The sequence below is a fragment of the Athene cunicularia genome (assembly GCF_003259725.1).
Source record: "Athene cunicularia isolate RWA chromosome 1 unlocalized genomic scaffold, athCun1 chr1_part1, whole genome shotgun sequence".
In the NCBI taxonomy this organism is placed as follows: Eukaryota; Metazoa; Chordata; class Aves; order Strigiformes; family Strigidae; genus Athene; species Athene cunicularia.
In genome coordinates, this window is record NW_020799091.1 from 89868810 (window position 1) to 89893888 (window position 25079).

At 36.1% G+C, this 25079-nt stretch overlaps 1 protein-coding gene across 1 annotated transcript in view; it reads right to left on the reverse strand.

Annotated features, from left to right (window-relative positions):
- The window catches only part of CFAP47 (cilia and flagella associated protein 47), a 338064-nt gene that overhangs the window by 218322 nt on the left and 94663 nt on the right, over window positions 1-25079 (reverse strand). Inside the window, exons 34-37 of the mRNA XM_026846341.1 lie at window positions 21752-21849; window positions 21338-21454; window positions 7267-7401; window positions 6659-6771 (exon numbers count right to left, since the gene is read on the reverse strand). Of these exons, the coding sequence (XP_026702142.1) occupies window positions 6659-6771; window positions 7267-7401; window positions 21338-21454; window positions 21752-21849 (463 nt within the window). The remainder of the gene's footprint in view (window positions 1-6658; window positions 6772-7266; window positions 7402-21337; window positions 21455-21751; window positions 21850-25079) is intronic.

Consider the following 25079-nt stretch of genomic DNA (forward strand, 5'->3'; position numbering starts at 1 on the left):
GGGTAATAAATAAATAAATAAATAAATAAATAAATAAATAAATAAATAAATAAATAACATTCTTACTTAAAACTATCCTTGGACCTGAGAACTGGATGGTGATAAACAAGATAAACAAGATGGTGATAAATAAAACACCAATATCTTAAGAAAAAAAAAGTGGGGAAGATCAGGAAAATAAAAGACCTTTAAGTCTCAAATCTATACCATGCAATGTAGTAGAAACAATTCTAAATAAAAGGATAAGTGTAAAAGATATCTACGATAAACAAGATATACATAAATGAGATTTAACTGGTGGAAGTCAACATCTGTAAAATGTAGTCCTGCCTTATAAACCTATGGGAGTTCATCAAATAAGTTCAACAAGAACATGAGAACTTGTGGCAGTCCGGTGAAGTTCCCACTAACTGGAAAAGGGGTAACATAACCCCCATTTTTTATAAAGAGAAATAAAGAAGACTTAGAGAACTACACACCAGTCAGTCTCACCTCTTTGCCTGGCAAGATCATGGAGTGGATCAATCTGGAAACAGTGCTAGGGCACATGGAAAATAAGGAGGTGATTGGTGACAGCCAACATGGCTTCATGAAGGGCAAATCATGCCTGACAAATTTGGTGGCCCTCTAGGATGGGACGACAGTGTTGGTAGGAAAGGGAAGAGCAACTGACATCATCTACCTGGACTTGTGCAAAGCATTTGACACTGTCCTATATGACATCCTTGTCTCTAAATTAGAGAGACATGGATTTGATGGATGGACCACTTGGTGAAAAAGGAACGAGCTCAACAGTCATACTCAAGAGAGTTGTGCTCAGTGACTCCATGTCCAAGTGGAGAGTGGTGACGAGTGGTGTTTTTCAGGGGTTGGTGTTGGGACCAGTGCTATTTAACATCTTTGCTGGAGACATGGACAGTGAAACTGAGTACACCCTCAGCAAGTTTGCCCATGACACTGAGCTATGTAGTGTGGTTGACATGCTGGAGGGGAGGGATGCCATCCAGAGGGACCTAGACAGGCTTGAGAGGTGGGCCCACACAAACCTCATGAAGTTCAACACAGCCAAGTGCAAGTTCCTGCACATGTGTTGAGGCAATCCCCACAAATACAGGCTGGGCAATGGGTGGATTGAGAGCAGCCCTGAGGAGAAGGACTTTGGAGTAGTAGTGGATGGAAAACTAGGAGCTAGCAATATGCACTCGCAGCCCAGAAAGCCAACTGTATCCTGGGCTGCATCAAGGAGAAGTGTCACCAGCAGGTCGAGGGAGGGGATTCTTCCACTCTGCTCTAGTGAGACCCCACCTGCAGCGCTGTGTCCAGCTCTGGGGCTGCCAGTATAAGGAGGACACGGACCTGATCAAGTGGGTCCAGAGGAGGCCACAAAGATGTTCAGGGGGCTGGAGCACCTCCCCTGTGAAGACAGGCTGAGAGAGTTGGGGTTGTTCAACCTAGAGAAGAGAAAGCTCTGAGGAGACCTTATAGCAGCCTACCAGTAATTCAAGAGGGCCTACAGGAAAGATGGAGAGGGACTCTTATCAGCGAGTGTAGTGACACAATGATGGGTAATGGTTTTAAACTGAAAGAGGATAGATTTAGATTAGATACAAGGAAGAAATGCTTTGTTGTGAGGGTGGTGAGACCCTGGAACAGGTTGCCCAGAGAAGCTGTGGCTGCCCCCTCCCTGGCAGTGTTCAAGGCCAAGTTGGACACAGCTTTGAGCAACCTGGGCTAGTGGAGGGTGTCCCTACCCATGGCAGGGGGGGTGGAACTAGATGATCTTTAAGGTCTGTTCAATCTAAACCATTCTATGGATCTACAATTCTATGATCAAGGGTCATTTAATTCTTTTAACAAAGTACCCTTCTATAGACTTACAAGGAAACTAGTAGAGAGGAAAGCAGTAAGGAAAGAAGTGAAGAAACAGAAAACAGGAACTAACACTTCTTAATATGTAGGAAGGCCATTAATTAAGTCCTTAAGGCTCTGTGACAAGTGGAAAGTAAGGAAGTTTACTCATATTCTAAATTGGTCCAGGTTACAAGAACAAAGACTGACAGTGAAAGACTGCAGGACCTTATAAGACAACAAAATAATGAGGAAATTCAATGTGCGTAGATGTAAAGAGATGCACAGGGAAAGCAGTTCTCTGTTTACATAAAATTATGGCCTCCAAGCCATTATACTTCACCACTGAGAATTTGGGATTTGCCACAGATAGCTTCATAAAAACAGCACAGTGATGGGTAACATACAATAAAGCAAATGGAGTGTTAGAAATAATTAGAAAAGGAACAGACAACAACATAGATCACCATTAGGCCACCAGATCCCATCCAAAGGGCTCAAACCTTAATTAGGGTTTGCACTTCTTTAACTCAAAAATTATATAGCAAAACTGAAAAAAAAAAAGCTCAAACTGCATAAGGACGCTATAGGTAATAGAATTAGGCTATGAAGGATGGCTATAAGCAATAGAATTAACCCACCATGATCTCTAGGCTTAACACCTAGGATAAAGTAGTATGATATTTCCAAGAGGTCTTCCTAATGTCAAAAGTGTCAGGATGTCAGTTCTGAGAAACGATGATGAAATCCTGAAAGTTCTGAAAACGTGGCTCTTACAGACTTTCACGTTCCTTCTGCAGAGTCCCAGACATTAACATTTTTGACAGTGAAGAGTTGCTAAGCTCCCCATAGTCTAAGGCTCCTAAGTCACCCTGCCATTCAAAACATCCTAGAAAATGCATCCTGGGACTGCAGACTCCCAGACAAGTATACTGCCCAAGACATCCACTCTCAAAGCCATTTAAGGATCAAGTTTTAAGGCGTCTACTCTGCTCTTGTCACAAATAGGAATGACAAGGAAATGGAGCATATGATCACTGTCCTCTGGCTTATGCAACAGCAAAGAAATTTGATTTGAATTGTTGCCTTCTGTGGCAAAGCCAGCATCAGGGAAAACACAAAGTTGCATAATTTTTTTTCTCTGTTCATCTGTGTTGTGGTTAATGTAAAGAGGGGGGAAACTCAGCTCATAGAATTGTTCTATAATCTTGTTCATTCTCATATTATTATAAAGAGCTCCATCACACCAGCTTCAGTTGATATACTGTAGGGGTCAAAGATTCTTAATGTCTTTATCAGGTCAGCACATACCATCTTTCAAAAAGGCAAGCAATCAAATTCCCTCTCTTTTATTTGTTATATTTTGGTGTAGGAAAAGACAAAAAGTTGTTTGGAGGAATCAAATTTAAGAGTTTAAGGCCAACAAAAATCACTAGATATCATCTGGAGTAGTTATACATTGCGGGCCATTACACGCAACCTAATGATCCTTCGGTTGTTTCTGATAACTACAATTTGGCACAAACATTTTTCTGAGAAAGCACCCCATATTATCTCAAGCAGAAGACTGAGTAATTTTGAGGTCACTTCCTGCACTATTTTTAATGTTCTGTGATTTGCAAAACCCCTACAGTTTCAGATTGAGTTTATTCCTCTCAATAGTTAATCACCTTCATTACTTCCATGTTGAATTCATAAAACTCCAGCTTCAAGCTGTTATTCTTATAAAAAGTTATGTTCTATATTGTTTGCAATTTAAAATGTCCCTTTCTCAGGAAGGTACTTTTAAATATTGATCAAGTTATCTTCATAATTTCTCTTATTGAGTAATTTACAGGCATGTCCACACCACATAAGAGCGCTTAGAGACCCTTCTCTGCTCTTCCCATTACAAACCGCAAGTCTGTAAAGCACAGTACAGTAACCTGGAAAGTGGGAATCTCAGATCAAAGATTAGTTACACTATATGCAAGATCTGACACTCAGCTATGCTGAGAATGTTCTGATGCTTCCCAAAACTCAGAGCAGAATGACAGTATAGTTTTTGGAAGATTTCCTTGATGTTCAGATGCTTAGGAATAAAGTCAGTTTCATGTTAGCCAATTGATATATTTATTCTTGACAGATATTGGTTGTAGGTGGCAAGGTTTTGATAGCAGGGGGCTGCATTGGCAGCCTTTGTGAGAAGAGATGAGAAGCTGCTCTGTGCAGGACACAGACAGTTCCAGCCAGCTCCATAATGGACCCACCACAGGACACAGATGAGCCCATCAGTCAAGCTGGTGGCAAATCTGTGAAAGCGTATTAAAGAAATGGCAAAAACATCAAAAAGGCAGAGGAGCCAGGAAAAAGAGTAAGAAACGGCAATAAGAACATCCAAGTCAGAGAAAGAGAGGAAGAGGAGATGCTCCAGCTGTCAGAGCAGATATTTCCTTGCAGCATGTGGAGAGGACCACACCAGAGCAGAGAGATATCTACACTGCAGTCCATGGAAGGGCCCATGCCAGACCAGTTGGATATTTCCTGAAGGAATTGTGATCTGTGGATAGCCCATGACGGAGCAATTTTTTCATGAAGGACTGCAGCCCATAGAAGGACTCATGGAGCAGAAGAAAAGCCTGAGGAGGCAGAAGAAAAGAGAAACTGTGATGAAATGAGTGCAGCCACCTGCACCCCATTACCCCCTGAGCTATTCAGGGTGGCAGGGGGAGAAAGTAGATGACTCAGGAATGAAGAAGTGAAATTGAGTCTGGGAGAAGAGGTAGGGAAGAGATGAGGTGATGTTTTATTTTTTATCTTTGTTTCTCACTACAGAAGTGTATTTTAATTGAAAATTAGAACAATTTCCCCTAAATTGAGCCTGTTTTGCCAGTGCTGGTCACTGGTAAGCACTCTCCCCATCCAGCTCAAACCACAACACGTTTTAGCGATTTTTACTCCTCTCCTCAACAGGAAAGGGGAGAAAGAAAGCATCTGGGCGGGTGTCTGGCAGACAGCCAAGTTTAACCCACCACAGCCATTTATGAGTTTCTCTAGCTAGTAGTGGACCACAGTATATGTTGTCATGGTTTTCTGAAAATACAGATAGACATATATTACATATTTATGTCACTTCATTAGTATTAGTTTATACCCTTCATTACCCTTTACCTTTCTGCTCAAATTTTTCCTACAGAGAATAACATTCCTCCTGTAATCCTCTATCATTTTTCTTGACATTACACAACTGAATGTCAGCAGTAATAGCAATAAACCTACACATAATCAGTTAAATAGTGTTGGTTTATTATCCACATTATTATCACCTCCAAACCCACCTATGATATTATGACGCAATATAAGCACCTACAAGACTCCCACTCACGCCACCAGTGCTTGAAGTTCTCAAATACTTCCATCAGAATATTAAGTTATTAATTACAAAGAACCTGTTTATCATTTAGTGACCAAGATTACAAGGTTACATTATGATAAACTCTGCAGATGTCAACAGTGGACGACTCTCGTTTCCACAAGCTTTTATTTCTATGTATTTTTTCAAATGTTTGTAAGCCACTCATTGACAAGATTATACACATTTACTTGCATCTTGGGTTTTGAAGGGTTTTTATAATGGTGAAAAACAGCCATGGTATTGACCTTTCAGAGAAACACATGATATTTTCAAGAATTACATATTTATGTTAATTCTTATTTCAAGTAATTGCAAAGAAAATGGAATCACATCAGCCTCACAGCTCGTTGAAAACATTGCATTACTTGTTGTCCATTTTGCATATATTAACAACAGGCATGTCATTTAATACTGAAATAGTGATCATCCTTAAAGACCACTGCATTTATGTTGTCTCTAGAATTTGATGATATATATTTGAATTTTTTCTTCTTCTTCACAGATTATTTTCACACAAATGTTGACCTTTGTTTATCTTTTTAAAATCTCTAATCCATTTCATCTGCAAAGGAATACCTTAAATAGATTTTCAGTCTAAACTTAAAAATTCTTAACTGACAGCCAGTGTCACTGCTACATCCCTCTTGTCTTCATTAGTTACACAGGGATTAAGGAAATTCCTGGCCAGAATTCCATAAAGAAGAATTCCATAAAGCCACATAGCACAGAAAGAGCGAAAAATACTTAGTGAACAAAAAGAAAAAGATGGTGATATACCATGAGTATTTTTGCTACCAAAAATGTTAACAAATGTTTTCCCAAAACTAAACCTCTCCTAATTCCTTAGATGGCTTTCAGAAATGTAAGATAGAGAAATAACTACATTGCAACTGCAACAGTTTCCATCTTGGTGGGGAGGGAGGACAGGGGAAAAAAGAAGCAGTCTAACACAACTATCAAACCTGTGTCATGGTCTCTTAAATTCCCAGTCATGCTTTAATGAAGAATAAGAAACAAAAACTGAAATCTTAGAAGAAAGAATTTTCACCTGCTCATGCTTCCACAATGCACTGATGTATAAAAGTGAATCAAGTTCAGTGGAGATATTTCAACTTTAGTTAGGAAAAAAAATAAAACATAACAGCAGATCCAAACTGAAAATTAAAGCTTTTAATATATTGGGTCAAAAATATTTACTGGGCACAGGACTCCTCTAGTGATCTGAAAGCTTTTATTATGTTCTTAAATCTCAGTTGAGTTAAACTGCAAGGTCCCACTAATAAATTACACCAGATTTGTTCTAGGTTAAGGAGAAAAAGCTGAACACATTTCTAGTGTTCTGCCACTATTAAATTAGTAGGTTTATATTTCCATAATGCTAGACTTAATAATAATACTAAAAAATTCATTACTTACTTAGGGGCAATGGTGACAGTGTTTCCTTTAGGTAATGAGAAATCATCAGCATCTCTTCCTACAAGAATAGCGTTGTATAACAAAGTTTTACTGCTTGGGTTTTTCAGACGCACCTATCACAACGACAACAAAATCAGCCTATATTTATTCATTTTTTAGAGTATAAAAAGTGTGTTCTACAGCTAAATTCCAAAATACAAACAGGATATCATAAAATAAGAAACTACTTCAAATAACTAGGTAGATCACTTTTCTTCCTAAGGAGTATAGAATTCCCACAGACTATCCAATCTCAATTTTTCTGAGTGCGATATTCACTGCACTCTAATGCCTGTTACTCTCTTATTCCTCTCTATTTTTGATCTCAGATTTGTCAGATTTGTAGGGTTTTTTCTGTGTTTATAAGCATAGGGGAAAAAAAAAAGCAATGGAATTCAGGATCCCAAGCCTAAAGAGAAAAAAAAAAAAAGATGCATGCTTCCATCTTCTATATTTAGTAGCCAAATGACATGAAACCCATTCCTTCTTTGTTGTAGTATATACAACATATACAAATACAGCAATTTAACCTTGTACTTCTACAAATCTAAATTTAATGATGTCAGTACCTGTTTAACAACAGTTGCATGGAAAGCACCTGTAAATTCTATAGTCTTCTTGGGTAAGTAGTGAGGGAGACTTTCATACAGGTAGACACACAGAATAAGCATCATAACTGGGTTTGGATCACAGATGTCAGTGGCCTAATATTGAAAACAAAAAAGAAAAAACAACCAGATATTCAGCTGAAATTTTGCCTGTATAGTTTAGAGATATGAAGATAAAGAACAAAAAAGGTTAAGGCAATTCTTATTATTTGTATACTGGATTAGGCCCATAGCCAAGATGAATATCAATCTTGTCAGTGCACAAAAAATCTAATTCTTGAAGACCACTGAAATGCTCTGACTAAAAATTAAAAACACCTTTTTTCCCCACAGATCAGCAGAAACAGATGTTCATTTTATTCAAATGAAGCATTATAAAAATTCACTGACTGTAAAACATATGTCTATTATCTTTTAAAAAATCTTTTCAAATCATTTGGTTTACTATGTAAAATACCATCCCAAATACTCCTAGATACAGTTTTGTAACTGTTTATGAAGATTGTCACTACCCAACTAACAACTATATTTTTATTGCAGATGACAAATTGATTTACAAAATGTAGCAAGCATTACTGCATCTTAAATATTTAATTAACAGAAATTAATTTAAATGGCAACTGCAAAAGATGTCAAACCTTTAGTCCTCAGCAATTCTGATAAGTCACTGAAAAGTGAGAGGTAGAACCTCCTCCATCAAATACATGAACTTTTCAGAAGGCTAATCAATTAGTAAAGAGACTTAATGATGTAAGTGGCTTCCCACAAATGCAGGCAGGAAAGATCTGGCTACAGATTTAAATAAATAAGATTCTGTACTTCCTAAGTCAAAATAATTAAGTATTTTAAAACATCATGTTTAGTAACTTATAATATAATGTTATTATAATCAAGTTGTCTATAATATACAAAATAAACTTTCACAACTACAGTTAAATTCTCTCCTGAATTAAATATCCTCATACTGAAAAATACACACACTTGGGAGTAGATTTAAGCAGCAAACCACTGCATTAATATGTCATTAATATATGAAAATGTGTTTTTTTCATTCAAGCCATTTTATTTGGATCCCTACAATACAGCAATATTTTGAAAAATACCTTCCCTTACCTCATGCCTAGAAAGCAATTACTTTTCTAAATCCTGTCATCTTACAGGAAAAACTTTGCCCAATTCTCAAGAAAAAAAAAAAATCTGATTTATGTTGCTGTTGCTGTCACTGTCACCCTCTCTAAGCAGCTTGATGACTTACACGCAACTACAGGTAACCACACCCCATCATTCTAGAACCAAGCTTCTTTCTTCACATGGTTTCATCATTTGAATTTGCAGCTGTAAACCACTCAAAGAATAGACAGAGCACATTTTTATTTATTTTAATACTGACCTGTACATTACTTAGAAGCACTGTATATATATAAAGTCAATGTCTTTTAGATTTGTAGGGCCACGTGAGAAAGCATGAAAATGGGTACAAGACACTTTTAAATCCCAAGACTTTGTTATGAAACAGCTCTACTACCTGTTTTTTCAATTTACAAGGAACTTGACAATCTCTAGGAGATACTTCACATTTAAATACATTAGCAATAAGGAAAAAGAGCTCTCTCTAGTCAGCCACTATTGAAAGTTTCGTATCTATTTCTAGATTTGGAAGATTGTTTCTAGATTTAAAAGTTTGTTAGGACTTCTGCACTGTCCTAACAAAAGACTAAATAAAGCAAAAACATATCTTAAATGGCATTGCTTTTTTATCTGGAAGAGGAATGAGGAGCAGCACATGACCAGTTTTATTTAGAAGATCAGTTTTATTTGCACCAGTTTTATTTACAACACTAATTTTATTTAGAAACAAGTAGTCTATAGGGGTTCTGAATCTGCCTCTTAGATGCATCAGTGAAAGAGGGTCTAGAAATAATGCCTGTAGCTTGTAGGCAAAAAGGGCAATCAAGAGTTGTATGGAATTAACTATGCTCTCAATGTTCATGATCATCCATCCTCTAAAAACTACTGCAAGTAATATAAATCTCCCACTAACAATATTATCCCACATCGTATGTCAGGAAATCACAGATTAGTTGGTAACAGCACACAGATCCCTCCAGATGAGCAACAGTCATACCAATGAATGCTGTATAGTTACAGCTTGGATGTTTACAAAAATCTTGCATGCACATTCTAAGCACAAACATATTTGCTGACTCAAGACTAGGAAACTATCAGTAAATCCAGTATACAATTTCCCTGCTTCTCTGCATGTACGTACTTCCCTCAAGCAGAGCATTATAAGAAAGGTCTGGTAACATAACCTGAAAAATCAGCAACCTGCAACTTATTAGATATGAACAAAAACTCATGGTAGAAGAGCGTATGATCATACTGTGAGATCCATCATGAGAAAAGGGCAATTCTAACTGAAATTTTCCAGATGACTCCAGCTGTGGTAGCACGGAGAGAGAATGTGATACTTCAATGGAAGGCTTGCTTATATTTTCTGGGTAAATTAAGAAAGTAATAAAAATGGTAATGTGACACTTTTGAGGAGGTCAGATTAATAAAAAAAATTAAAAGTAAATAAATATAGTCCATCTAATAAAATGTGACATTAACTGAACTATACTGAATAAAGATCCTAGGCTTTTGGCACAACTACTTTGTGAAATATTTTTGAAAATTTTAATTGTTTTTGTTAAAAAAATATCACTCTAGATAACATGTCTTGTTCATGGGTATATCTTATTACCACCATACATTTTTAAGACCAAAACCTCTTAATAGTAAACAATGAGGATAAAGTTGTATCAATTTTATTTTAATACCTTGTCAGTAAAGTCTCATTTTAATACTTATTGTTAATATTTTTTACATTTCCAGGGATCTTTGAGAATAACAAATATTCCTATACATTAACATTTCTTCTATAAACTACATTATACCAGTTTTTCACAGAACCACACTTTCAGCTCCCACATTATTTTATTTTTATGATCAACTATATTCTTGTCCTCAGCATTAGATGTTTACTGCCTAAATGGAGCATTAGAGGAAAAAACCTCATTAAATTTTTTTAATTGATTCTTATGAGGCAATTTTCATAATGAACCATCTATTCCAGAACCTCAGTACTCTCCAAAAGAGTAATCAGGGGAATGGATACTATTTCTAAAGCAGCAGAATGAAGGAAACAGAGCAGCTATTTAGTCAGCCACCTGCTCTCTGATGCAAGTCTATGTAGAAATAATATTTGCATTAGTTAACGTTTCACCTTAGTATACGTCTGCTTCTAGATGAGACAATTCTGTATTTTATTGAATGGGGAAAATGCTACACATTAGATTATAACAAGAAAATGTAGCAATTTTTAAAATATAACAAGATTCTTGTAGAGATTATATTTTCCTTTTCAGTATTAAGAAGATAAAGACTCCAAAAGAAGAATAAAACTCCAGACTACTGAAACATCTGAAAAAAATATGACTTCAATAAGAGTGCTCCTAAAACATGGTCAGCTACAGATACAGGATTTAAAGTTAGGTTTTTCTCTCTCTTTCACTCTTATTTCTTGAAGGCTATAAAAAATATTTGGGGATAATTGCTTAAAAATTCTTTCTCTTTTTATTTTTTTTTTTTTGTAATTTCTGAGAACAGAAAATTCTAGCAATAGAAAAAAATAATCAGTGGGAGATAGTAAGCCTAAAATAGTCAACGCAATAAAGCCACTCCATGGGAAGAACTAGTCCCATGTGGATCCCCGCTAGGAACCTTGAAATCAAAGTAAAAATTTCATTTTCATTTTCAGAAACTTTTGGATAACTGCATATACTCTGCTTCCCAAATATTAATGAAGAGAGTCTGGGAAAATACATCCCATTTATTAGCTTCATGTGCTGAAAAAGGGAGAAAACTTTTTGCCTCTTCTGTCTTTAGTGCAGCAAGAAAGACGTATAAACTTACATATCATCTTAACTACCTGACTTAGTTTTTATTTCCAAGTTAAACTTTTACACTAGAGCACATATTGCAGTGCTTCTACAAACCAGCCAGTTCAACTTCCCAATTACTAAAAGCTCAAAATGCAATACAGCACTGTGAAAAAGTAAATGTATTCCAAAAACCAGAACACAACAGACAGTCTATTTTCAAATTTTGCAGGAAGGCCCCTGTTCCTCTAGTTAATTCCTCCTGCAGGAATGGCAAAAAAAGCAGTTTCATGAATGTCCCTTGCCAGAATACAAAAGCAATGACATTGAACAAGGATCCACAAGATCTAAATGCTTACAGATTTCCGTATCAGGAACTAGGTATCCTGCTATTTTGCCTCTGCTAATAGAGCAGTTGCTTGTGTAAAGAGTGTAAGAAATCGTGCAAATATAAAGTGGTCTTTCCATTGACATGGTTGGCCAGCTTCTGGAAATTAGAGGCTTAAGAATTTATTGATTACTGTTAAACACCTCTATGTCATTATTTTAAATTATTCTCTATTTTGGTACATACAGAAATAAGCCTGACTGTCATTAAGTTTATGAATCCTTTTTAATTAGAAATTGCTTATTGAGTTTTCTTCCTCTTTTGATGTTATTAAAATGCAATATTGGCTGAAATCTATTGCCTAAAACATAGAGCCATAAAAAGTTGCTGAGATTTAAGACTTAAATCAGGAGCTCTAAGAAAGCAAAATGATGTATCACTGAGCACAAGTACAAATAGTTCCACCCTCAAACAGCTTCTACTTGAGGACTGGTGGATCAGCAACTGACAATGGTTTTCCTCAGTTAGCAAAAAGTTGCATTTTGACATAATTTTGTGAGGAGAAATGGTATAAAGAGCAAACATTTGAAACTCTAGTGGAGCCACCTTCTTCCAATATGACATTAAAAAAGTCAATAGCTTAAAACAAATATTCCACATTAAAATACCTTTATACAAAATGAGAACCTAAGAGCAGCCTATTGGCTCAAGCCACGGGCCAAAAGGACACCATTACAAGCTGATGCCAAAATGAAAATGATTATACAGTAAGTACATATTCACTTGAGTACATTCCCAGGCTCAAGCATTAGACACCCTAATCCACATGATTTCTGTCTACTTAGAATTCTTCATTTCTTTTTCTCCCAAACCCATGCACAATCTCCCTTTGACTCTGTGTAAAAACTCTCTTTTTTGAAGTTATGTTCAGTACAGCCAAGAAAAAAATCTGGAAGAAAAAAATGGAGCTACAAGGTAAGTTTTCTTAACAAGTGTGCTCTAAATAAATGCAATAACACCAAGCATTTTAAGTAATGCTTACTTTCACTAGCCTAAGGCATTCTAGCCCTACACAAAGTACAGTTTCAAAGTTTCAAGAGAACACCAAGAAGTAAACAAAAAGAGCTTACTTTTATTTCTTCATTTCCTAAAAAGTCATCAAAACAGGGTGCCCATCTTCTCTGCTACCAAGAATAAAACCACATTTGATATAAAAGGGGGAAATAAGATGCTCTTTTGTTGTCACAGATGGGTGAAAACAATTCTGCATTTCAAACCAGAATAATCTAGAATAAACTGGATTCCAAATTCAGAAATGCATTTAGTCAAACCAACTTCTGTGTTTCCAATGCAGAAAAAAAAAAAATAAAAATCTTTCTTTTCCATCCAGACTACAAGCTTGCCAGCAGTGTTCCATCATGTTTTATAGAAAGGAGAAATTAAATAATTCTCGCAGATGAACCCAGCAGTATTTTCTCTGGCTCCTTTAGCCCATGAGGTGCTGCGCTATAATGAGATCCTCCATGTCTTGTATGTAAGAATCTTCAACTCAGTAAGAGAACACAAATCCAGAAAGGACAGTGAAGCTAAAATTCGTCCAACCTGAAAGAGAAACTGAAGGCAGAGATAGCTGCCAGGGCACAGCAAGGGCCAGCTGCTGTCTCTAGGACAAGGAACCAGGAGCCGAAGACAATATAACACAGCTGCAGAGACCAACCGCTGCCCATCCGACCCCACAGCCAAGAGCAGAGCAGCTTGGGGGCACCAGGGCAGCCCCAGCCATGGCCTTCAGGAACCTCCCTGGGCACCAGGGCAGGCCAAGGCTGGGATGATGGCCTGCAGCTGGGCCTGGCTTGGCAGGTCCCATGGCCAGGCAGGGTGGTGTTTTGGGGAGCACAAGACAGACCCTGCTGTGGCATTGCTGGGACAGGGGCTGACATGGGGTCCTGAACTTTGGGCAGAGTGGGGAGAGCCCTGTGGGGCTGGACAGGGCAGGCTGGGCTCCAGCTGCCCCCAGGTCTTGACAGTAGTTAAGTCTGAAGATCATTCAACCTATATCAGTTGATGACTCTACGAGAGACATTTCAGAACATCATATTTTTAACAAGGTTCCATCTCCCTTGTTGCAAGGAAGCCAGAAGGAGCTGTAACCCTGAATAGAGTCCTCATGTCTGCTCTAGGAAGAGGAACCTCTCATTCACCATACCCTAAAACATTATATGGCAAGGTGGGGAGCGAAGAGAGAATCTGAGTACTGAAAAAGATGGCAAGGCTTGGCTCATGAACTAAAAGCAGAGAAAGGAGGCAACTCTTTCCCAAAGGACAAACATTATTTAAGGAAAAATTAACTTAGTTACTGAAAGCTTCCCAGACTTATTACTGACTACAGCTCAGTCCTAATTAAAATAAATGCCTGAAGTCCTGCAAATTAAATGCCTGTAGTCTTGCATGAAGGCATCCTGTGTGCTTTATACTATAAGGAATACGAATTCTTGTTTTGTTTGGTACAACAGGAATGAAAATCCTGTCAAGATATATTAGAGCAGACAAGCCTTGCCACATTTTCACTTCTATACATATTAAATTCAACTTGCATTACATCTCACTAGGTAACCTCCAAGTCTTCTTAAATTTCCCTTCTGTTTTATTAAGTTAGAGACAGGCAGGAGATCCCATAGAAAAGGCATAACTGGAGCTCCCCTGGTGGCAAATCCATTGATTCCATGAAGCACAAAGGCAGGAAGAATCACCGACTGCTTCCTCACTGTTTTCTTGCCCTGTGCCCAGCCAAGCATCACCTCCTACTCCCAGCAGTTTAGCAGCGATCCTTCTCTAACCTTTCAAGAGAGCAAGTACATCACTGGGCACTGATCTGGTTTCCCTGTCACTCTCCTAGATAATGGTTATTTTAGTAATTCTTAAAATTAATTTCATATACTCTTCATGCACTGATGCAATCATATGCCTCATTTTGTATTTCTATTTATTTCCATCACTGCTGGTTTTTAAAGGTTGGAATTTTCAGACACACTTACTATGCAAAGTAAAAAAGCTTCTTTCCTGCCAAAAGCTTTAAACCTGGATTCTGAAAAATATTCTGATATTTTCCATTCACTTATCTCAGTAATGGCTATTGAATGTTAACAAGTATTTGTAGGAGAAGTTATTCCAATATAGCTGTGGTTTTACACCTCTACTGTTCATCTTTCTTACATTTTCATTTAAGTCAGCAAAGATGCCAGATTATCTGTTGAAGCCTAAGTTTCTTCTGCCACCTACTTCTACACATTTCCACTTAGATCAGAATTTATTCCATCAGAAAACATTATTCTGTTTTATCTTGTGCTGAATTCATAAAATTGCATTTGCGACATTAATCTACTGCTCTACAAACTAATTTTAAAAAAAACCCTCAACACAGTTCAGAAAATTCAGCAGAAAATTCAGTCTATATATATTATTTGTTTTTTAAAAAATCTGTTAGCAAGCAATAGCAATTAATAAAGTTTAACAGATTTATGCCTTAAATTCAATCCATAACACAGTTTCTCAAAAAATGAAAAAGCCTTTCACATTCTTGAAGAGTTGGATGCTTGCTTGTTAGCTTTTCATTTGTGCCCTAATGTTGCCTAGTTAAAGAAAATGCTGAAGTTGACAAATGCAGTAAATGACTTCAAATTCTAAATATATCAAGTTCGGATTATGTCAAAACTGGACAATATATTCAAGGACTAGTAGGATTGGATCTATTACAAAACCAAAGTTATTTAACTAACACCATCAGCTCTGTGCTGTTAATTGTATAATCAACTCTACATTTTTCACTCACCTGTATATAACTACAGTGTGGTCTTTAGTATTGCCGGTACTGATGTTCAGAAAAGAGTTTGTAACTACTTACAAATAATGCCTCTTGATTTTATGAACATAGGTTTATAACTTAATGCAAATATTACATGGCATTAACTGCCTCTTAGTCATCCCATGATATTTAAAAAATGCTGGCAGTTCAGTTTTATTAGCACAGCAGTGTAGCAGATTGACACTTTGAATAGAATATATTACAAACAAATATGAATCTATTTAGCTGGAAAAAGAAAAGAAAAAACAGATCATGGTGTTTTAAATCCAAAATAATCATAGTAACTGTAAGCCAAAGCTCTGACAGACAGATATTAAAAGATACCAGGAAGGAGTATATTGCTGAGCCATTTCTTGTGGCAGTAACACTCCATTTTTCTGAACATGTAATTATCAGTGGAATAATGTAATGAAGCAAACTATTCACCAGATTCAAAAATCATGCAAGAAGGCTTTCCCCACTACAAAGCCTACAAAGCAATGATGAAAATAGACATCCTACACCAAAGAACAGTTTCTAGCAGGTCACAAATAACTGAAAAATCGAAAATGCTTGGAATCAGCAGCCATGAAATGTTACCTAGGTAACCAATTTAAACTAACCATTGAAAATGACTAGTGAAAATTATGGCAAAAGTATTAAACAAACAGAAGGTAATAAAAATACAATATTAAATTTCAGAAACAGAAAGCCATACATTTAATCTTTATTAGTTATTTCCAGATTTGTAAGGCTTAAACATTGAACTTAAAAGGTAAACATATAGGAAACAATGTTGTTTGTGAACAAAAGGAGGTTCCTAAATTCGTATAGGCTTTGCTTATACAAGTGCAGTAACCAAGTTTTCACTAAACTGGAAGTCATTGTGAGAATAGAACAGTCAGAAAGTCTGGAAAAAATATCAAGTAGTCATTCTGCTGTCTAAATCAAGCTTTAAAGTCTATATTTTTGCATGTTTGTAAGGTATACACATATGAATACCCTTTTGAAAAGATTATATCTATCCCAGACATATGCAGTTCCTCTTCAGAAATATCCCAGATGAGACCATTATCAGGTCCAAGTTATTTTCACTTGCTCTTGCAGAAATAAAAAGCACCACCAATTTTGAAACATATATTTCCTTTTCTTCCATTTCCACAACATGTTTATGGGGTGCCCAAGGGTATAACATAGATGAACTTAAAAACTAAACATGCCTGAACAGATCATCTGTCTGTAGCGATTGCACATGTTTCCATAGATCTCCTCATGTCACTGAATCATAGAATCATAGACTAGAACCCTAGAATGGTTTAGATTGGAAAAGACCTTAAAGATCATCTAGTCCCAACACCCTGCCATGGGCAGGGACACCTTCCAACTAGATCACGTTGCTCAAAGACCCATCCAGCCTGGCTTTGAATACTGCCAGGGAGGGGGCAGCCACAGCTTCTCTGGGCAGCCTGTTCCAGGGTCTCATCACCCTCACAACAAAGTATTTCTTCCTTGTATCTAATCTAAATCTATCCTCTTTCAGTCTAAAACCGTTACCCCTCATCCTATCACTACACTCCCTGATAATAGTCCCTCCCCATCTTTCCTGTAGGCCCTCTTGAAGTACTGGAAGGCTGCTATAAAGTCTCCTCAGAGCTTTCTCTTCTCTAGGTTGAACAACCCCAATTCTCTCAGCCTGCCCTCACAGGGGAGGTGCTCCAGCCCCCTGATCATCTTTGTGACCTTCTCTGGACCCACTCGAGCAAGTTCATGTCCTTCTTATACTGGCAGCCCCAGAGCTGGACACAGCACTGCAGGTGGGGTCTCACAAGAGCAGATTAGAGTGGAGGAATCGCCTCCCTCGACCTGCTGGTCACACTTCTCCTGATGCACCCCAGGATACAGTTGGCTTTCTGGGCTGTGAGTGCACATTGCTGTCTTCCACCAATACCCCCAAGTCCTTCTCCTCAGGGCTGCTCTCAATCCACCCATTGCCCAGCCTATATTTGTGCTTGGGATTGCCCTGACCCATGTGCAGGACCTTGTACGTGGCCTTCCTGAACTTCACGAGGTTTGCACAGGCCCACCTTTTAAGCCTGTCAAGGTCTCCAGATGGTATAAACCACATCACTCAGCTTGGTGTCAACTGCAAACTTGCTGAGGGTATATTCAATGCCCCTGTCCATATCCCCAACTAAGACACTAAATGATTTTGGTCATTCATCACTGGTGTCCACCCAGGCACTGAGCCATTGACTGGAACTTTTTGAATGCAACCATCCACCCATCAAATCCATGTCTCTCCAGTTTAGAGACAAGGATGTTGTGTCGGACAGTATCAAACACTTTGCACAATATTATGTATGAAGTTGAATTCCAGGCAAATATTCTTTAGCTAATGCTCCGATTTGTCAGGCCTACAGATCAAATAAAATAGTTGTTGCATCTATTTTTATAAGGATGCTTAGGAAGACTCAATCCTTTACCATTCTCTTCAAGTGTTTTTCCAGAATACCCTAAAAAAGATATGTTTGAGAAAGCACCTGCTACTCTAACAAGTGATTTTAATTTTTCTATTATCTGAATTTAAGACCACACATCAATATTAGATTCATATCTCAGGCAAACCAAGGTATTTTCATTTCATAACAGATTGGTGTTACTGATAGACAGATATAGTCATATCTGTGTATTTGCAGTATCATACAAATTTTAATCAATTAACTAAGCACTAAATCCTTTTCCTTAAAGTTACTGTTGTCAAGAAGCTGCCATATTTACCAAGCTAATAGCTCCTTGCTAAAGTACAGGAAACTGAAGATAAAGTGTTAATCGTCTTTAGACGACTTATTTAGATAAATATATGACTGAAATATTAAGTGACCACCAGGAAGTTACCTTTCTAAATGCAAACAATAATCTGTAGACTACCTCAAGAAAAAATTCTTACTATACCAAAAACAGAAAAATAAATAAATAAGTTAAAATCTATGTTATTGCATTTCTTTCCTCTTCTTCATTGGCTGCTGACAGCATATTCGTCTCTCCATTCCAGACTCAAGTCTTGGGATTACCATCTACCTCCCTTTCTTGCTCATATGGCCATGTTATTGCCCACTTGAACTGCTTTCTATCCCACAACATCACTGAGTTCCTCCCTTCATTTCAACAGAACAGCCATATTCATTTTCAACTTCTTAACACTCTCTGACTTCACTCACATCTGCTACAGCTTGTTTGAAAATATCCTGCTTTTTACTAGGTCCCAAATATAAATGTCAGTATTGTTGGCCCCAATTTTAAATCAGTCAGTAGCAAACTGTGTTCCCTTTACTGGGTATCCCCAGTCACTTCACGTTCTCTCCTAATCTGTTCTTGACATGTGCATTCCCTCCATATTGTTGCTATCCACCATCCTATCTTGCAATTTTTTATTTTGGGATTTCAGTTAGTTCTTCTTCAAACCAAAGCATTTTAGAACTTAAAAATATCAAACACAAAGAACAAATACATAGAAAGACACCATTAATTCCCCAGGGTTGAGCTGTCAGTCATGGTTAGAAGGTGGAAACAAATTATTTCTTACCCAAAGTACTCCATCTGAAGCCTACACCTTAATCCTTAAAAGGATTTAGAAGCCTTTAACTCTGTTAGAGATATTTAAACTTATAGCTGAAGCTTTTCAGACAGTTAAACTTCTTATTACAGAATCTTAGATTTTTAAAGTGATTGAAAGTGCCATCTATTCCAGACCTAACATGTCTCAGTTTGTGCTGTCACCACCATCTTTCCATTAATTAATGCAAAGCTATCCTGAAAGTTCAGAAGCAGTGATCATCTGGTAGTCAAGAACTCTGTCAATGCTACTGGAACATTTTAGCCTTCTAAATTTAAAAGACAAGATTATCAGAAGAATCCCAAATCAGGACAGTTCAGCAACAGGATTCATGTATTTTTCTGCTTTTATTACTGAAGAAGCTTAAGAAATTTCTACAGTAGTCAGAAAAGCATATATGAATTCCAATAAATCTATTTTAAAAGTACCCTTTACTGTCTCTTGTTTGTTTGGTTGGTTTTTGCTTTCCACAATATTTTGATTGTAGAACATGACCTTAACATGACCTAGAAGATCCAAGATCTGTACCTTTTCTGGTGTTAACTGATTATATAGCGTTGTTTAAATTCCTAGTCTCCTAGGACAGAGATGTACTTTCCAGTTTATAAAAACACCAATACCTCAGAAATATGCTGAACTAGTAATATTGTAGTATTGTACACACCGTGGTCTGAAAATACACTAAGCTCATTATGAAGGAGCATGTCCTGCAGTTCTGCTTCCATCTTTAATGTAGTTAACCCCCTTTGCATATCCAGCACCCAGCTTCTGCCTTCATGTGCCGAACTGACTGTTTTTCTTAATAGAAACTGAGGCAAAATATGCCTTCATTTGGAGGATTATATCTAGATGATCTTTTTATGCTTTGTACCATGATTAAATGGAAAGGAGAATAAAAAAAGTTGTAAGTGAACTTCCTTTCATACTACTTTGTTCACAATACACCTCTACCTCTGATACCTAGTACTATTCACTCCTTTGGAAAGTTTCCTCATACACAGACAATACTTTGTTTATTCTACTGTATCCTCCTCTGGTCTAGACAGTCCAATATGCTCCACACCCACCCCAGGCCATCACAGTCCCTGACATTCACTTTGCTCATAACAGAAGCTGCATCACTCTAAAAATTCTTAAGGGAATGAATGATGTGATCTTAAACATTTTTTACTAGTTTTGGTAAGTACAAGGTTTTTCATGACTTAGCAAGCAAAGCAGAAAGGCAAATAAGAGGGAATCTACTATTTTAAATTGGTAGTGGTTAGATAACTAACACACACAACCAGCACACGGAAGATAAAAGCATGAATTCTTGTGAGCATGTAACCTTGCAATACAGCCTTGCCACTGACATTAACAAGCCATAAACTTTGTACTGAATTTACAGGGACTCAGCACTGGAGTTTGACAAGCCTCCTGTGTCTGAAGGCTTGTTGATCAACTTGTAGAGCTTTGCTTTACTTGGTTTAGCTGTGACAGCAACTTTTTTAATTGATCAGGCCTCTGACAAATTTATGTTTAACTTTGTAAGGTACTACCAGAACCCACAGCTATAAATAACTCACAAATGGTCAATTAAAGAAATGCAGACTGGAAGAAGAAGAAAACTGGATTTAGGGGCAAAAAAAAGAACAAAGAAATAATATCTAACATATGTAAAGGGCACAACATACAGAAAATTTGGAGCTGTAGGCCAATGAAAAAAGATAGAGATGTAAGTTACTAACCATAGAAAAATGATCCAAAGTGGATCCTAGATTGAAGAATAAATTAACATCCACAACATCATATTCCTCCTAAGAAAGGATGTCAGAAGGTGATGGCTTACAGTGCGACTCTCTCACCAGCAGTCCAAAGCTACTGACTTCCATGTACATCAAAGCTGGGACAGAACCCTTGTGGGCCTTCACGATTAGACAGATGCACTTAAGTGTCACCAGACATTCATATGATCTTTCTACCACTCATTTTTATGTTTAAGTGTATGATGTTTATTCTTAAATATATTTTTTCTAAGTTGCCTTAGAATATTAATAATAAATTCCACTTGGGTTTTCATTGTTTCATCTTTACAATGCTAGAATTAGTCTTATGTTCAGCTAGTTGCATATATGTGATTCCACAAAACAAGGAATTATGGAAATTACTTGTAATTAAGTGTATTTGTATGCAGCAGTATTTTGGTTTCTATCATACAGTAGCACATCATGAAACAAAACTGCTTCACTAAAATCTCACATTAATTTCATGTACAATATTACTATCACAAACATTTAAAAAATACTATTTAAAAGTATGGAAGAACTGCTAGTATAAAAATCATTTACCTTTATGTCTATAGCCAGACTGACAGCATGCATAGCATTCACAAGTATCAAACAGTTGTGCAAAAACTGTTCATGAGTTCTTGGATTAGTATACATCCTTACAAAGTGAGTAGCAATCTAGAAAAGACAGAGAAATCAAACTCTTGATTTTCCACTAAGCAAAATTACTGTATTTTTACTCTTTCAACAATCCATAAGATCTAAATTTTGACCTAAAATTACCTATTAAGAATATACCCCAAGAAAAGAGTAATTAATATTGAAATAATCATTCTAGATTTGCTAAATGTTGGGTTTGGGGTTTTTTTAAAACCACACAGGCAAACACAGTTCTAAAGGGAAGTAAGACTCCATTAAACCAAATTACATTAATAACCTGCATAAAACTTGCACAGTATTAAGAAAAGTCCTTACCAAATATGGACAATAAGTTGCCAGCTGTGCTGCCAATACCAGACCATCTAGAAGATCTCTGTCAAAATTTACTATCCATCTCACTGGCGGTACTTCACCTGATTAAAAAACAGAGCAAGATGAATTAAACTCTTCTCCCTCGAGATGCCTATTTTTATTCTAGATAGATATGATGACCATTTGAAAAGACTGAGTAAAGAACAAAAAAAGGAAACATCCATTCATATGTGAAATTTAGCAGGCATAATTGTCCTCCAGAGCCACTGCTGAAAACATGAAAAAATCTCACCTAGAATATTCTATTATTCATAAACTCTGATGTTAGAGTATTCATCACAACAGAAAACAGGTAAGATAAATTTAACCTCACAGATTAGGAACATAAACATGTAAATTATTTTTATTTTGATAGGCATAACATTTATAGGGCTAGTGAAACTCACAAAAATATGCATGAATCCTTCAGAGTTGCAATGTTTAAACAGATAAAAAGGAAGAGATTATTGATTTTCTTTAAGGTCATATTAAATTACCTGGCACAAATGTAATATAAATAAAAGCTAACAGCTTGATTCCTGCAGTATAGAACACAACTGTTGTAAACGCCTATGCCTCACAACGTTAGATGATTTTTTAATATTTCTAATATGTTTATTTAAAACAAATCTGATTATTAAGGAAGTAAATATAGTATATTTATTGGTATTTCCTATGTGAAGCATTCCATATCTTAAATATTTACCACAGCATTTAAATAGACTTTTGTTCTTAAGCATCATAATAAATCATAGGAAGAATACAGTCATTTGAAAACTCAACCTGAGATGCTCTCTAAAAAAAGCTACTGACATAACAACAACTAAATGTTTTAAATCACTTAAATCACTGTCTACATCCAATTACCGGTACTTTGTTCTCCAGATAAAAGGCACTTTGTGAAGCATGAACACATAGAAGCTGATCGTTTTTTAAGGAGAGTGATCTGGTCACAAATATTCAAGCACTGAGTCATGCCTTCTCTGTTGTGTGACTAGCAGTTTCTTCCAACTTCTGTTGCAAAGATACCTATTGCTTAATTTTCTTTGTTTTCATTACTGTCTCAGTTCGAAGTTCCACACTTAGGGAACACTTAGGACTTTAGCCACTGGCAAGGTTTTCAGGTTGACTGGGATCATGCTTTCTCATATAAGACAAATTATACAGCTTTTATTTTACTATACATCCAGAGAGTGTATTGTTTACCACGTTTGAAGCTTCCTAAATTGAAAAAAAAACCCACCACTATGCTACAGAATCTGAGATGATAAAAAAAAATCTCTTACATATTATAAACACCTAAACATCTTCACGTTGTAATATAAAGAAATGATTTTGTTTTTCAAAAGTACCACCATTAAAATATAAAAAAATGTTTGTAACACTGAACTGTTAAGATAGCAATGTAACAATGGCCAGAACAGTCCACTATCTACATCAGCAGAAGAAAAATTAGGAGACATCGGTACTTGACACAGAAATAATTTAAAAGAAGAGAAGCATAAAATGTTTCACCAGGTTACACATTTCAGGTCTTTATTTCAAGTCTATCCTAATTAAGAGCTTCATTCTACAAGACCAACCACATGAAAGCAGGGGCAAAAATTGTGTATATTTTAAAGATCTCTACCTTTACAGAAAGAATACTAGAAACTAAATAATAGTGGAAAGAAAAAATAGATTGTCTATGCATCTGGAATATAATTATCTCATTTAGTGGTCAAGAATGTTGAATCTTTTGCTCTCAACAAATTAGATGATGCTATGCTATAGATCTAACACTTCAATCACTGTTACTAAGGGTTTTAAGCTTGAGACAGTATTTTTGGGTATGTTATATACCCTATGAACAACTATCAAAACTACATTGACTGAGAAAGTAGACTGTTATACACTGAAAATTATTATATTTCTTAAGACAACCTTAAACACTCCTAAGTACCTTCAGACATCAGCCAGGCTGATGTAACCAAGAAAGTTATTGTCCAAAAGCCAGGCTACAAATCTAAAAAACATTCAAACTGGCAAAAAAAATTCATGTTCTTGAACTCAACAGTGATAATCATTTCATATAGTCTTGAAGACACTACGAATCTTCAAAATAGCTTTCTTTTACTAGCACTTATTTTACATGAGTTGATATCTCCTCAATTGCCTTCACCCACCTAGATATTTTGTTTGATATTAAGTGTGATGGCAAAATTAGTGATAGGGAGGAAATAACTAGATATGATGCTGATAATGTTAGATCATAATTTATCAACATCAGCTCAAGTAACTTCAATTGGTCCCTCAGGAAGTACACTTAAATCAAATTTATGAATAAGTAGCTATTATCAGCCACAGGTATAAATTTGGTTGCAGAACTCCTCATTTATACCAAACAGATTAGTTGTAACCTTACAAAATTGTTCTATGGTGCTAAAACTAATATGCTTCAGACTAAATTTAAGAGATAAACTATTCAAGAATCAAATAGAAGAAATAAAATAACCACAGGGCAAATCATTAAATAGGAAGTGCATTCATATGGAATTCTACATGAATGCAAAGCAAATATATGAAATTGTAATCTTAAACAAAAAATAATTCCAAGAAAGACTATTTTTTAAGTATTTGCTTTCATGAAATAAGGTAGCTAACACATGAGATAATTTTATCGAACTACGTCATGTGAGAGAGAAATTCTTTTTATACGTCCAATGATGTGAAATTCTGTTTATACAACCAATTACATTCAACAAGATGGCTTTCACAACAGTAAGATCTTGGATCTAAACAAGTGTAACTTTGGCCAACATTTTCCCCTTCTCCACCCCCAAAACATGTTTATTATATCAGAAGATAGATGGAAATCTTACTATAAATGAGTCATTATATAAATTACATTCTATCATATACTAATTACTAATAGCATTATTCTTAAACAGTGTCTTTTCTTTTGGAAGGTCCTGAAGTGTTATTTTCTTCCATTTTCATTATTATAAAAATAAGATCCAATTATTTAAATAAAAGAACTGGCTTGGAAACAAACTCTCTCCTCCTTTTACAGAAAACAGCAAGTTTCTTCTGGAACATTAAAAAAAAAATGTTATTTGAAATTACTATCTAAGAAAAATCTCCTTTGCTGAAGAAAGTTTTAATTCAATTTAGACTTAATGTCTTTAATTCAATTTAGACTTAATATCATTAAAATGATATTTCTTTTATTGTTACTGTTCATTAATTCGAACAGAAAGAAAACAATCAATTTATTACATATCTTATTTTAAATATTTATCAAATGTATGTT